Genomic DNA, 14340 nt, shown 5'->3' with positions numbered 1-14340 from the left:
TAAAGTATTTCAGCTTCCTCGAGTCTCAGGAGCTTGAAAAGTGGTTCTATAGACCTATTTGTCTAGGGGTATGAGTCTACCTTGTCATACTGTACTAATTTTAGTAGAAACCGCTCTAGATACATTCCCTAGTCACGTGAAGCTTGAAATTAAGTGGAATAATGGTTTAGACATGAGGTTTGGGTCAATATCATTCGTTTTAAGGCAGTATCCTAAATTTGTTAGAGTTTTATTGAAGCTAAATTCCCAAACCTAATCTCAAGCCTTGCATTCCAAACGAACAAGCCTTTATAGCCACTCTCAGTGACTGAAATGATCACCCTTCACTCCCTTCACTACACCCTATTAACCCTCAAATCCCTAGAAACCCAGACGTCATTGTCGCACAATCCCCCCTCAATATAACTTGTAAAGAGTTTAAGAAACGACGATAAAAAGATGAAAATAAATAAATAGAATTGTATGAAAGTATTTTTAACTACTTGAATAAAGTAGAATCAACCGTTATTATACAAAATACTTTGATTCAATTAATTCAGTTTAATATATTAAGATCTATTTAGATCTTGGCATAAGCAGCATGCTAGGAATTTGCAACTTTCTTTCGACAAGCATAATTTTCGTGGAGAAAAGGGAGTTGCTTTTTACCATTGGATACACTGTAGGATGAAATTTGCTTTTTCGATGAAATTGTTAGCAAGTTTGTGGGTCGATCTGTGATTAAATTAATGCAAAATCATCCGGGAATTTTGTGTTGTAGTGATTATTATTCTTAATGGTTAGATATTATTGGAACTAGAGCAGCTAATGTGCTGAGAAGTTGTTGGGATAGTAAAAGTTATGATTTAGAGAGACATGAGGCATGTTATTATGAATGATTAAGTTTTGTGGACTAAATATGAATCGACAGAGATGGCATGAGGTTTAAGATGGATGCAGGACTAGGATCTATAACTGGAGAGAGCGTCGGACTGATTTAATATTAGATCAACATCGGATCTGGATCTGTACTATTTTGCTATTTCTTGTTTCCTGGTAGGCTATAGAATAGTATTGTTGACCAACAATTCCTCAAAATCAAAATTTCAGGCACTTCCTCAAAAATGCGCTTTATACCAACCCTCCACTCCCCACACACGAGCATTCTCAACTGATTGTCTTAATCCTTCTCCTCCATATCTCTTCATACATTATTATTTTGAATCTTGAATCATTACGGCAACCTGCAATCGACGTGAAAGTTTAACCCAATTCGAATGAGTCTGTAATAATTTATTTATTTACATTTTATTGTATGTTCACATCGCATAACAGAAATATCTTTTTTCTTCTTTTTATCGATGATTGAGGCTTGTTCAGGTAATAAGGGCACATTATGCGGAGACCACTCTGTATGTGCCTCTGCCACAAATTTTCTTGTTGTTTATTGATTCATTAAGAGATATTGGCGCTATGCATGGCACATCACAGTTGGATATCGGACCATTTGGTTGGCATCATGTACCATCTTGCCTGTGCGTTCGTGTATTTGACGAAGCATTAGAATGAAAAAAAGATGAAAATTAACTTAATTTATGCATTATAATTCTGCGCGGTGCGATATAACAAGCTACACACATTTTTTTCTCTTCTACCTGATCGTATGGATCTGAAGAATGCAAGAAAGGAAACAATCTAAAGAAGAATAATTCACTCATGTATCCAGCTGTGATGTTTGAAGAACATTTTTAAAAAAAATATTATTCGATTGCTGATTCTCTCAAATCCAATAACAGTGAAACTCGATTAGAAAGAATGGAAATAGGTAGTTTAATATTATTATATGGCCATGAAATATTGGTTGCTGTTCATCGACATCTTCAATTTATCACATCACTTCATAGCATGTTAGACTTTGTAGAATAGAGTTTATTTGAAGAGATTCATGAAAGATATTTGACTTTAAATATGTTATTAACTGTTGATTTATGGAAGTACTGATTCTATCTATTTAAATTGGTTAGGGTTCTGTTTGTGAATGGGCATGAGAATTGCTGGAGAGAATTACAGCATCTACCTGAGTTCTGGTGATGATTTTTGGGAGGTTTTGTGTCGTTGGAGTTGAGTGGTAGTTAGATCTAGTTATAGAATAGCTTGAGGCGATGATTAAGAGAATTCTTGGATTTGAACTGATCTGGATAGCTAATAATATCATTTCTAGTAGTTTAATTGATTCTGTTCGGGCCATCCATTGGTAGGATCTGCAAAATGTCCACTTCCATCTCTAAATACCATTTAAAGAAGGTCATGAACCACATTTGATCTCCAAAGGCAATGTAACTCGCACTAAACATGCACACATAAGTATAAAATCAAGCATGGCCAAAATCAAAGAAGATAATTCACTAACGATCGACTCTACAGTCTGCAACCTTAAATAAGTATACCCTAAAATTCTGATAATTTAGCATGACCAATTTTCCTCAATCACACACCAAACCCAGTCCATCACCGACAAAGCAACGTGTGAACATCCAACATCATACCATGAGTCATCAAATTATCTCCCAAAGCTGCTCATAAAAAATTAGAACAATTTCCAAGAAAGTATAAATTTAAACAGCTTTCGTGACAACAAGATATTACCAATTTTAAGGGCTCTCGCGCTTGTTATACAGCTTGCTATAAAAGCATTTAAAAACAATATAAAATGTAGATTCACAATTTTTTAGATCTAACAAGTCTCGGTGTCGTCAAATTAAGATCATATTTTACGGTCAATAATTTTAAAAATCATAAAATGTTTTAAATGCTCACATAAAAGCTATCCATTCTCACAATGTGACTCTATTCTTATCATTATTGTAAAGAAATTTCTCTTTGATGTTTTAGGAAAGAATTAAAAATTAAATTCACACTGCCCACAAAATTGTGCATGATTGTTTCCCAACAATATAAGAATTAAATGTGCCCGAGCAGCACAATGCGGTCATTTGATGGAGGCTATGGATCACAATCGCTGTACGGCTTGCGAAGTGAGTAAGTAAGCACAAAGTATGCAGGAACCTCAATTTTCGGTCATAAAAAGGCACCGTAATGCCCGTAAGGGCAACTTCACATCCAACCGTTAATTACGGCTACACAGCAGTCCCCAAGCAAACACATTGTGCTGTTCGGGCTATAAAATGGAACTAGATGCAGATAATAGGTTACGGTGAAAGAATTTCTCATTTAATTGATGTTCAGATACAGGAAATATAAAATTAAAAAAATGAAAAATTCTCTTGACCTTTAATAAACAAATAAATAAAATGTTGTTGGAGAAAGAGAAAGGTAGAAGGAGAGATGCGGAGAATTAATTTCATGTGTGTGTGTCTTAAATCGTTAATTTTCATGCTGACTTTTGCCTCAAACAAGCAACAAGAAGAATTCATAATAAGAGATGTTATATTAATAATGTGGAAGGCCATCGTACATCAAAAAAGCGACATGAATGCATTTTCTTTAATTTTTTTTTATGTACAGAAAAGGAAGCATCCCAAGACGTAATTTAATTTTAAATTTTTTATTTATTTCTACATAAAAAGTCTTAAATTAATGTGTTTATTGTAATCCCTTAATTCGTAATCGTCGTCATTGAAATGATCAAGAGAATCGTAATGCAATAATATAATCACAATGGTAAGTCCGGAGGGGGTTAATTTTTGAGATTTATGTGAAGTTTTGGCACATAAGTTATGGGTATTGATTGTAAAGGATGTGAATTCTGAGTATTGAAAACAGGACGACGTGACTTTAGGTCAGAGTTTGTAGAAGTCGGGGTTTGTCGCATGTGGCACCTATCAGCATGTGGTCTCTTCCGTAGGTTGTCACCCTACGCTAAAACTCTCTTCCGCAGGTTCCCACCTTCTGCCGCGCCATGAGTCTGGCATGATGTCATTTAAACCGAATCCGACCGCAAGTTAAAGTTATGTAGTCCTAGGATCGGATTTTCGATCGACTAATCAATTTGAGCTATTCAGGTTCATACCTCAACAATCCAAAATTTCATCATATTCCCAAAATTCATCTCAAATTTCACCAAAAACCAACCGCAACTTCCATTCAAATTGAAACTCTTACCCCCATCAGAATGGGCATAAACCAAAGAAATCAATTTACTCATGCTGCATTATTAGCAGAGATCACGGAATGTGTACAATAAGATGCATGATGAAGCTACTCATGCGGCAGACAAGATCAGAAGCAGACGGTGTTTATGAAAATTACATTTAATCACGGAATCAATCAGGAATATAAAAGAAAATCATCTTCATTTTGCTTCCTTCTTTTTCACATGATCTTCGTCACTCATAATAATGCAATATCATGAGCCATGTTTATGATGGTTGATTTGTCGATGCATAGGAGCATTTTATGAATTCTGTCACGTCTAACTCACCATAATATGTGTGCAGCACCTTCCTGTATTCCCGAAAAAACTTTAAAAAATGACTTTCGTCTGTTGAATTTTTTATGATGCGAGTGAATTCTAAGAATCACTGACCGTATGTTGCTTATACGCGTATGTATTTTGATACGACTTGTATTACAAGTGCATTCAGTCCAATAATTCAATCTGAAAACCGCAACAAATAACGAATAAATGGCATCAAAAACCAATGAACCATATTTTATGGAAATTCTTATATTTTTTTTTTCACAACATTTCAGCTTGTCTCGCACTTGGCTGATTTATTTATTTTTACGGCTCTTCTTTATTTCGTAAGAGGGAGATCAAAAGCAGGAAATTTTGCACTGTTTCTTGCGGTTCCTCTACCTCTTCTATTTATCAAGCAAACACTTAAATAACATCGAAAAGATTTATCACAAAAAATACAAAAAAATACACCGCAAGCTTATTTTAGCGCTTTTACTTTTTTTTTTGCTTGTTGTTGCTTGCCTATATGCACAGTGCACGCCGTGCAATTTTTTATGATCTGTAAATTTTTTTTTCTCCTTATTTTTTTTGCAACTTCTTTCACCACAAGCGATATTGAAAAAAAAAATTGTATACTTTTTCTTGTTATTGGCACTTAACAAGTATTCAAGTCGTAGAGACACAGAGCCGTGAGAGGAGGATGTATGTTCACTGTGAAACTCAATTATTATTGAATGGCGGCACCATCTTTGTTGCAATAATATTTCGATTACTTCACTTCACTTCTTTTTTCATATGAATTATTTTTTTTATGTTGCTTATTTCACAATGCCATTATGTCTGTCAACTCAACTCTGCGTAAATAGGCCTAGAATGAAACAACAGAAGAAAATAATTCTTTTAATCAATAATGCCTTATTTTTTGCCATCATTATTAATATTTATTCTGCATTATTTTGCAAGTTGATGCAGTCAAAAGCAATTAAGTATGGAAATTGTTCAAGATTTATTGAGTAGGTATGTGACGCAGTTTTGAGATTGAATATGAATTGAGCGCTGTTTGTCTTGTAAGAGTATATCTAGTAATAGTGAATGAGGAACAAAGAAGACATAAAGGGCAGAATGAGGAAGGTAGCAATAACAATCAAGAAAGTTACAGGAAGTGATAAGAATGGATAGGGATGAATGGAGAAGAAGAAGGAACAAACACAAAAGAATTGAGATGTATACGAAGGTACTAGGATGTTTATAATGGTCCAGGATGTGATGGACTAAGAATCCAAAAAGTCCAAAATTTACAATGTATAGTAAGGTAGCATCTCGATCTCGAGAATTTGTCGAAGTAAAGACATCAGATAACTCACAAAATTGATAAATAGAGAAAGTAAGGTACAAGAAGAGACAAGGTAACTTTAGAGACCTCAAAGACCCTCAGAGACAGTTTATCAAACTGTTAAAATTCAAATTCAATTTTTTTGGAATGTATCAAGCTATAAAATCCATACAATCTCCTAAATCATGTCAAAAACAACACAAAACATTCCAATCTTTGAAACTTGACCTCAAAAGTCACACGTGCATGCCTCCAAAAAGTCTCCAAAAATCAATTAATTTTCAAAAAAGTATTCAATATAAAAAAATCTACCCGGAACTCCCCAAATGCATTCAATTAATAAATCAGCTTGTGGTAAATTCAAAGTTCTATTCAGTCAATCAACGACAACAAAAGTGAATGGAGAAGAAACGCATACATGCCATTCAAAAAAATGTTATTTTTTGCGATAAAAAGTTGAATAAAGAGGCAAAGGAGACACACAGAGATCATGTCAATTTATAAACAATAATTTAATGAATGAATGGACAAAAACAGATACTAAATAAATAAAAAAAAATTTTGTTTCTCTCTCCTTTCGTATTTAAACATCAATCAAAAAATTGTTCATTGTTTGCCTTTCGCATTTCGACGCTTTAAACGTGACAATAAGAAACAAGATTTTGTTTCCTTTTTGAAAGCATTTATTTCAATATTTTTAATAGAACCGCAACAGACAAGTCTCTCTCTTTCTCTCTCTTTTTGCTTTCTGTGTGTACAAGGAGTCAATCTTATATGACTTATGCCAACAAATGTACACATTCAAGGTTAATAAATGTTTGGAATTGAACAAAAAATTTTGAAAATGATCTTTGATTTCTTTTACATATTTTTTGGTGTTAAATGAAGACCTTTATTGAATATTTTTTGTAATTTATATTAATGACAATTTTAAAAGGCTATATATTCACCTTCCCCTATTTGGGGATTTTTCATTTATCTGTTTAATAGATTTTTGTTTTAGAAATAGAATTGATTTTTTTTTGTTTTTTGAAGCTGGGAATTTTTGTGGGAATTGAATTTTGAATATTTTTGGGGGAACTGGAATTGAAATTAGTTTTCAGAATATTGAGACGTATTTAAAAATTTGTAAGAATTTAAGAAATTTACGAAAATCCAAAAATTGAAAAATTTAAATTTTGAAAAATTTGGAAATTCAAATTTTGAAAAAATTCAAATTTGAAAGAATTCAAAACTTTAAAAAACTGAAGATTTTAAATTTTAAAAATTGAAGATTTTGAGCAAAATTGAAAATTTAAATTTTAAAATATTGAAGATTTAATTTTTAAAGTTGAAATTTGAAATTTTTAGGATGAAAATTCAAACTTTAAAAATTGAAAATTCAAACTTCAAAAACATTGAAAAATCAAATTTTGAAGAAAGTCTAAAAATGAATTTTAACAAATCACACGACCGAAAAAAATGCAAAATTCATTGACATAAATTTACCCACTTCCTAAGTCTCATTTCAATCAGCTTACTCAAGTCACTTCAAGCCGAAAAAAAACCACAAAAAAAAATATTAAAAAAAAATTCTTTAAATTTCATACGGAAATTGCCACCATAAATTCCAATATTTTATGCAGCACAAAAAATTACCATAACTACAATCTACAAAATTTATTCCTAACAGAACCCCATAAATCTGAAATTCCGCATTAATCTTCAATTGTTCTTTCGAAATTCTTATTCGAAAAAAATAAAGAGTTTTGCAATTAAAATCTTGCAACAATGTCGGTTCCCATAGCGTTAGCGTCTATTTCATGCAACACCTATATATGTGCATTGTTTCCAAATGACAAACAATTTTTATTTTAAAGTTTTTAAATTCCACGATCATAGTAAGGGGATGTTTGTAAGTGATGTCCTTAGTGGTGAGTTCAAGGTGAGTTTTAAGAGGTTTGTGGGGAGGATCTGGGGTTTATAATAAGTTTGGAGCATCTATAAGCGCTGATTAAGAGTCCTGAAAGGTTCTAGACCAGTGTTGCTTAAGATAAGCTTCACGACACACTGCTGCATCGCGAATCACTTAGATTCTGTAACTATCGTGTGCTCAAGGCCATATTTCATGAAATTTGACCCCAGACTAGAGTTGCGACGGCCTAGGGTCGGATATTCAGCTAGTTCTACACTGTTTGGTCTATAAATATGCAGTATTCTGCTCTGTAACTCCCAATTCTCAATAGACAGCACTTACGAATGCCCCCCTCAGAAAGGAATAAGCAGCAATTGCTAAACCTTCTTAATCTCTCACAGTAACTGATCGAAAACAATTTTTTTCATTTTTCAACAATTCTCCTCTTAATAATTTTTTAATTCCATTTTATTCCTTCGTCTTTTTTTGTACATGATCGATGTTAATGTGCTTCAGAGAATGTGTGTTTGAATATATATCCAAGACTTCGAGACAAGAGAGTTGTAAGCGAAATAAATAAATATCAAGAGAGAGAGAAAAAAAAAGGTAACAACTCGTGTAGGTGTCGTTTGTCGATTATACATGTTATATATTTTCGCTGTGCCTTTCCATTCTAAACCAGATTTTAATTTCCAAGAAAACTTCTTTTATATGCAAATTTTATTAAATATATTTTTTTTTTGCTCTCTTAACAGTGATCTTAAGTGCCTTAAATTGAATGCTTGAATAATACACAAAAAAATGAGATACAAGACAATGTAAGATATAAAGAAGGGGGAGAAATGAGCGAGCAAGCAATAAAAAAATAGAACAACAAGCTTTATCATGTAACGGTTTTGTTTTGACAAAATATGAGTGTAATATAAAAATTTTTTTACGGGTATTAACTTCTAGTATTAACAGGTGCTAAGATCATGAGGCATTATTTATTGTAAGAGTCATTATTAGCAAAATGCATGATTATGGCTTAGCGATAGTCGACGACTGACGATATGTTTTTATAAAAAATAAAATTATAATTTTTAAAATTGCCTGCGAGAACTAGTTTCGGTGTCTTGTGTGCGAAAAAAAGTAAGAAAATTATTCATAAATCTTATGGTTTGTGCAAGTTGAGGTAAGACTGAATGAATATAATTACTGCTGAAATGTGTTTTTGGTTTTGCGAGCTTGTTTAGTGCTGCTGAGTTGGATTAAAGGATGGAAATGGATGTATTTTGACTTTATGTCTGTTTGTTACTGCATTAATTTGTAATTTCGGATGTAATCTTCTAAATTTGTTGCAAATTCTGGAGGGTTCAGAAGCTTTGAGCCTTATAATAGGATTATGTCAACTGACGCTCAACTACTGATGCAAAATTAATAGGAATGAAGACTGACACTGCCCGAGTGTTAGATAATAACATTGTTCAGGTTAACTTAAGATCTACGAAGGCCAAAACGTGTCAAGCATCGATAACTTAAGCTTCTGAAATTCAAAATTGTAGAATTTATTCAAAAATTTCCAATTTGATGTCTGTTTTATACTAAAGCCTACATTAATCCGACTTAGTGCTGTGATAAGTCTAAATTTCTCTACTCTTGTTTTCAGGGATTCTTACCCGAACAGATAAGAAGTATGTTCATGATTGTGTTCACTAAATTGTGGGTCCTTAATCATATTGATTTAGCTTACTCCTGAATACGATCTTTTAGGTGAGTATGAGTATGTCCACTAGAGTTAGCAGCCAACCCACATCTACTAAACAGGACTAGTTGATTTTCACTATCTAACTGGCAAAGAGCATGCTATAATGGTACAAAAATGCCACTACGGTACCAAAAAGCGGTCTCTTTGCTTCTTATGGACTGTAGATTGAAGAACCTCAATTTCACGTCAACGCCGATTGAAATTCCAATTCCATCTCCTCCATAAACAGCGCTCCAACTCCTAATCCATCTAACACAATCTCATCCTAACTCATTGCTTACAATTTTCAGGCTTTAGGCACCTTCCAAGGAGCGCGATAAAAAAGAATTCATTTTTATGTTAATAATTTAGCAGAAAAAAATAATTTTTATTTTACAGTCGGTTGATTGCATGTCTATATATTTTTAGTACTGCCTTTGAAGACATGCAAATGAAGTTGTTAATGTGATACTTTTTTTCCTTTTCCACTTACTGCACTTTATATGCACAACATATATTGATTTCAAGATTTTTTTTCTACTTCTTCTTCTTCCTTCTTAAGACCTTTTTTTTATATTTTCTTTAATGCATAATTTATAACTGACTAATTTCTAGCGTCTTCTCTTGCATCCGCATTTACTCACAGTTCATTGTAATTATGGCACGTATGCTTTTGAAATTTACCGATACTATATATGCACCATCATCGTTATTATTATTGTTTCTCATCCACTACCTTCAATACAATCTTTCATTCTTGATCATCATTGTGGAATATTTCACATGAATTTGTAGGCAGCAAGTGGAGATGATTCTTGAGCTATTTGTTTATCCCATTCACCTTCATCTCATCACAAACATATACAAAATAAAAAAATTATATCAATTATTACCACAAATTGCCCCGCGAGGCACCCGCAGAAGCATCAGTCATTACAGTTAGATTAAAAAATAAAGGAACGGGATGGGATGGGATGTGATGAGAGAGATGGAGAGAGAATATAAATGAGAAGAAAATTATTTGATTTTTTTTGCGCTGCTGACTCTCGTTTGTTTTAAAAGAAACTTCTTCCTTATGCTGTTCGACTTCATGCTGCAATCACATGTCAATCAATGTGACAGTGGATAGAAAGAAATGTAACATTTCTTGCCGTTAGACAGGCCACAACAATTTGATGTTGTGATTATATTACTTTATATACATATTTATTTCAAACTATTTCATTTCCATTCATCTTTTTATTGTGAATAGTTAATGTATGTAGTTAAGTGATATGAAAAAATGTGACTAGAAAGTTGTGGATGTTGATGGTTAAGGCGCATTTTTTGATGAAATCTGAGCTAATTTTTGGGAGAAATTTAGTGAATTTTTGAACAAATTTAACAGGTTTGGCAGATTGTGAGCGGATATTTGGTTAATTTTGAGCGGATATTTGACTGATTTTGAGCAGATATTGCGAAAAATCAAGTGAATTTTGCCAGAATTCATGCTAAAATTTTGCTGAATGTTTTTAGATTTTAATAAGATTTTTAGCCGAGTTTGAAGGATTTTGAGCGGATTTTGACTGATTCTGAGCGGATTGCAGCAAAATTTCACCAGATTTATAGCAGATTCTGAGCGAATATTCAGAAAAATATGAGATTTCATGGAAGAACTCAAGCAGATTTCAAAAATAATGTCCAACTTCTGATAAATTTCGTCCAGAATCATCCAAATGTTCATGCCGTACTCTAATTATTCCAATGATCAATCAGCAAACTCAAAAATCACTTTAGTCACGCTAATTCCTCAAAAAAAAAAAAAATTCCCTCTTAGCAAAAATTATTCAATCAACTCCTTAACTGCCCACCCAATCCATTCCAAATCATTAACCCAATTCACATAAGAATATGCTCTTAAAATGAAAAAACAAAAAAATATTCCGAGCATGTTTGTAATGTGAAAATTGATGTGGTAAGTGGCATGTCATGTACACATTTGCTTATACCTAAACGCCTCGACAATTGAATAAGAAAAAAAAATACAAAATAGATAGCTGGAAATGAAATGAAATTATCTATCGGAATGTAATTGTTTCTAATTTGCAAATTGCAGTAGAAGAAGTAAAGCATGAGTAGGGAGTGGATTTGAATAGAACGTGAAAGATGCCATTAAATATCATTTTATAAAGATTCAACTTAAAATTACATAGTAAAACAAATAAAGAGATCCGATTGGAATAAGAATGAAAAGAAATTAGCAGTTTAATGAATAAGATTTAGTTGCGGTAAATGGACATCATGATTTGTATGATTGTAGACTCTAATTACCATTTCAACAGAATATTTTAGAATGAAGATTAATTGATTGCATATTGCGGAAATATAACGGGCTTTTGTTGGCCTTTTAGATTGTCTTTTGTGGTGAATTTTTGTTAAAGATTCTGGATTCAGTTAGGTTGTTGAAATGTTAAAGATATGAATTTTGTGTGGATTAATGATCATTAGGTGAGCAGTTAGTATGTTTTTGGAGATGATTGTAAGTTTGGGATTGGAGAAATGTACGCAAAAAATATCAAAAAATAGTAATTTTTGTGTAAAGCCGAATAAATGGCATTATGGAATATTTATTGAAATTATTTGGTAAATTATAAGATTCGAACTTGAGGTTTCAATTATTTCCTTATCATTTTATAAGAAATTTTCAATTTTGTTAAATTTTTGCTAAAATGCCATTTAAATTACGATCACACATGCGTCCTAAGAGCTAGTGAAAAGATGCTGTGGATGGAGATGGTAATGAACTTGACATCAGTAATTAGCAAGCAGTTACCAGTAATATAACCAGTTTTAGACACAAACTGAGACTAACCATGGATCACAATTGATCTATACGACCACTGAAGTAAGTAATTAAGTAAATCATTTAAATATTGTAAATCCAGTTCCGTAAAAAGCCTTAAAATTCTCATAAAACCTTAATCCCATCAATACCATCCAACACATTACAAGATGATCTCATAAAACATTTAATTCATTTTTAAAAAAATCTCTAGCACCGATTATATTTTTCTATACAAAATGCCTATGGGAAAAACATTCAGATCAGCACATAAAAGTATATTTATATGTGAGAGAAACAGAATATAGTGAGTTATCAAAAACCTTAAACTATTAACTAACTGTAAACTTTCTCATCAACCATCATCATTATGAATAATAAAGCTACGAAAAAAAAAATTATAAAAATCCATCAAAACTCTATTTTTCCTTTCACAAGCTCATAATGACGTACGATAAAATTTATTGCAGAAAAAAAGCCAGGCAACATATTGCCCATGAGTAAGAGTCGTCGACAAAAATGAAGCAAATGCATGAGAGAAGCTGATGAGGAATGAAAGAAAAGTTAATTAGAATTTTTTATTGCATTAAAAAAAAAATGAAGAGATTTTTTTTACGATAGATCACTGACTGACGACTGTTCATTAACTGCCATCGTCTCTTAACGATGAAGAAAATGAGTCGAAAAAGAAGAAATGTGTTGAAATTAGCAAAAATGAAAAATGTGAGTCTTTTATGATCTCGTTCAATTTTAATTTTGTATTTTTCTTATCGTTGCTCACAAAACTAAGAAGAACAGTCGATAGCTGCATTGCATACGAGAAAGGAAAGAGAGAATGAGAAATTTATCGATAAGATAAGAAATTTAATTATCATATTTTTAACATGAGCTTTTTTAGGAATTTCCATTTTTTGCTCTTCCCCTTCTTCCTTTGAATTGCATTTATACAGAGTGGGTTGGTATTGGGTTCTTGCGAGTGCATGCAAATGATATGCTTGAAAATTATAGGTGTTAAGTTTAATTTTAAATTATGAATATTATGTGGAATAAATTAAATTTGAAGAATTTGTGAGTGTAGCTTGTAAGCCTGTAAATTTATTAAGTGGTTCATGAATGCAGGGCAGTGTTGGGTGTTTGGATGTTGGGATGATCAGAAGGTCTAGACTAAGAGATGTGATGAATTGCTGAAGTAGTTTTTGGGAAAGTGAACTTCCTGGTGTAAATGGGGGTATTCTATGCCATTTTGATGATTGATCGGTAATATGATGCAGCAGTGCAATTGCATCTATAGACTCGATAAGCTCAAGTCGTTAAAGTAATGAAAAATTCGGGTACATGCCAGTATGAGCTTGATCTTGGTCATATTCATGAAATCAGGCCCTATATTGCCATGAGGCTGAATTATTTGCCATTTCCTCGCCATTTACCTTCTAGGATGACTGTATTCTAGTATAACTAATTAAAATCTATCTGCAGCACCACATCACCATCATCCCATCATCAACCAACTCTGCATCCACAAGAATATATTCAATCAGGTGTTTCTTTATTAGTATTCCATCCAATTAACGATATTACTGAGAATGCTACATTAATTTGTGAAACGTAATCGACTGAAAATAGTTTTCAATATTTCACCATTAATGACTTTCGATTGACTTCTTTTCACTCATTTACATACATACATTAATTACAATAAAAAATGGGAGAAATAAATGATTTTTCACATTAATATTTTTTTGTTGAATATTTTTTTTATGGACTTGACTTGAATATTTGGTTCTGAATCTGTAGCCAAATTTGCATTTCTATTTTGGAAGTCTTTTTTTTATGATTTTATAAATTTTGCGAGCATTTTCTCATGTTTTTAAGCAGATTAAGGTAAAGATTTTAAAATGACTTGAAAGATTTATCGAGCGGTGCCGATAGAATTTTATTAAGTTTCTACTGACCTGACATTTACGACTCTGTAAGATTCATCAAATGCCGCTGAGTCGCCAATAAAAATACAGAAATTAAACAGCATCTAGTCATAGACCCACAATGTATTTCAGTGACAATAAAAGTCTTGTAGCTTTAAGCTCAATCACATTTTTCATGAAAAATGTATGTCCATTAATTGAAATGGAAAGGTAAATAAATTTTCATGTGAACAAGCTAGTACAAA

At 32.3% G+C, this 14340-nt stretch overlaps 1 protein-coding gene across 3 annotated transcripts in view; it reads right to left on the bottom strand.

The window, feature by feature from the left end:
• The window catches only part of LOC139086441 (cadherin-99C-like), a 60803-nt gene that overhangs the window by 32357 nt on the left and 14106 nt on the right, over positions 1–14340 (bottom strand). For 2 of the 3 annotated variants that reach the window (XM_070634899.1, XM_070634900.1), the window contains exon 2: positions 4421–5267. The exons of the other annotated variant lie outside the window; for it this stretch is intronic. In XM_070634899.1, coding sequence (XP_070491000.1) covers positions 4421–4423 — 3 coding nt within the window. In that variant the 5' untranslated portion in view covers positions 4424–5267. The remainder of the gene's footprint in view (positions 1–4420; positions 5268–14340) is intronic. 3 annotated transcript variants of the gene reach the window in all.

The sequence above is a fragment of the Chironomus tepperi genome, unplaced genomic scaffold, assembly GCF_022539635.2.
Source record: "Chironomus tepperi strain 1889 unplaced genomic scaffold, CSIRO-AGI_Ctep_v1 contig_85, whole genome shotgun sequence".
Lineage (NCBI taxonomy): Eukaryota > Metazoa > Arthropoda > Insecta > Diptera > Chironomidae > Chironomus > Chironomus tepperi.
The sequence above is the reverse complement of the archived record's forward strand: the minus strand, read 5'-3'. Positions and strand labels throughout refer to the sequence as shown.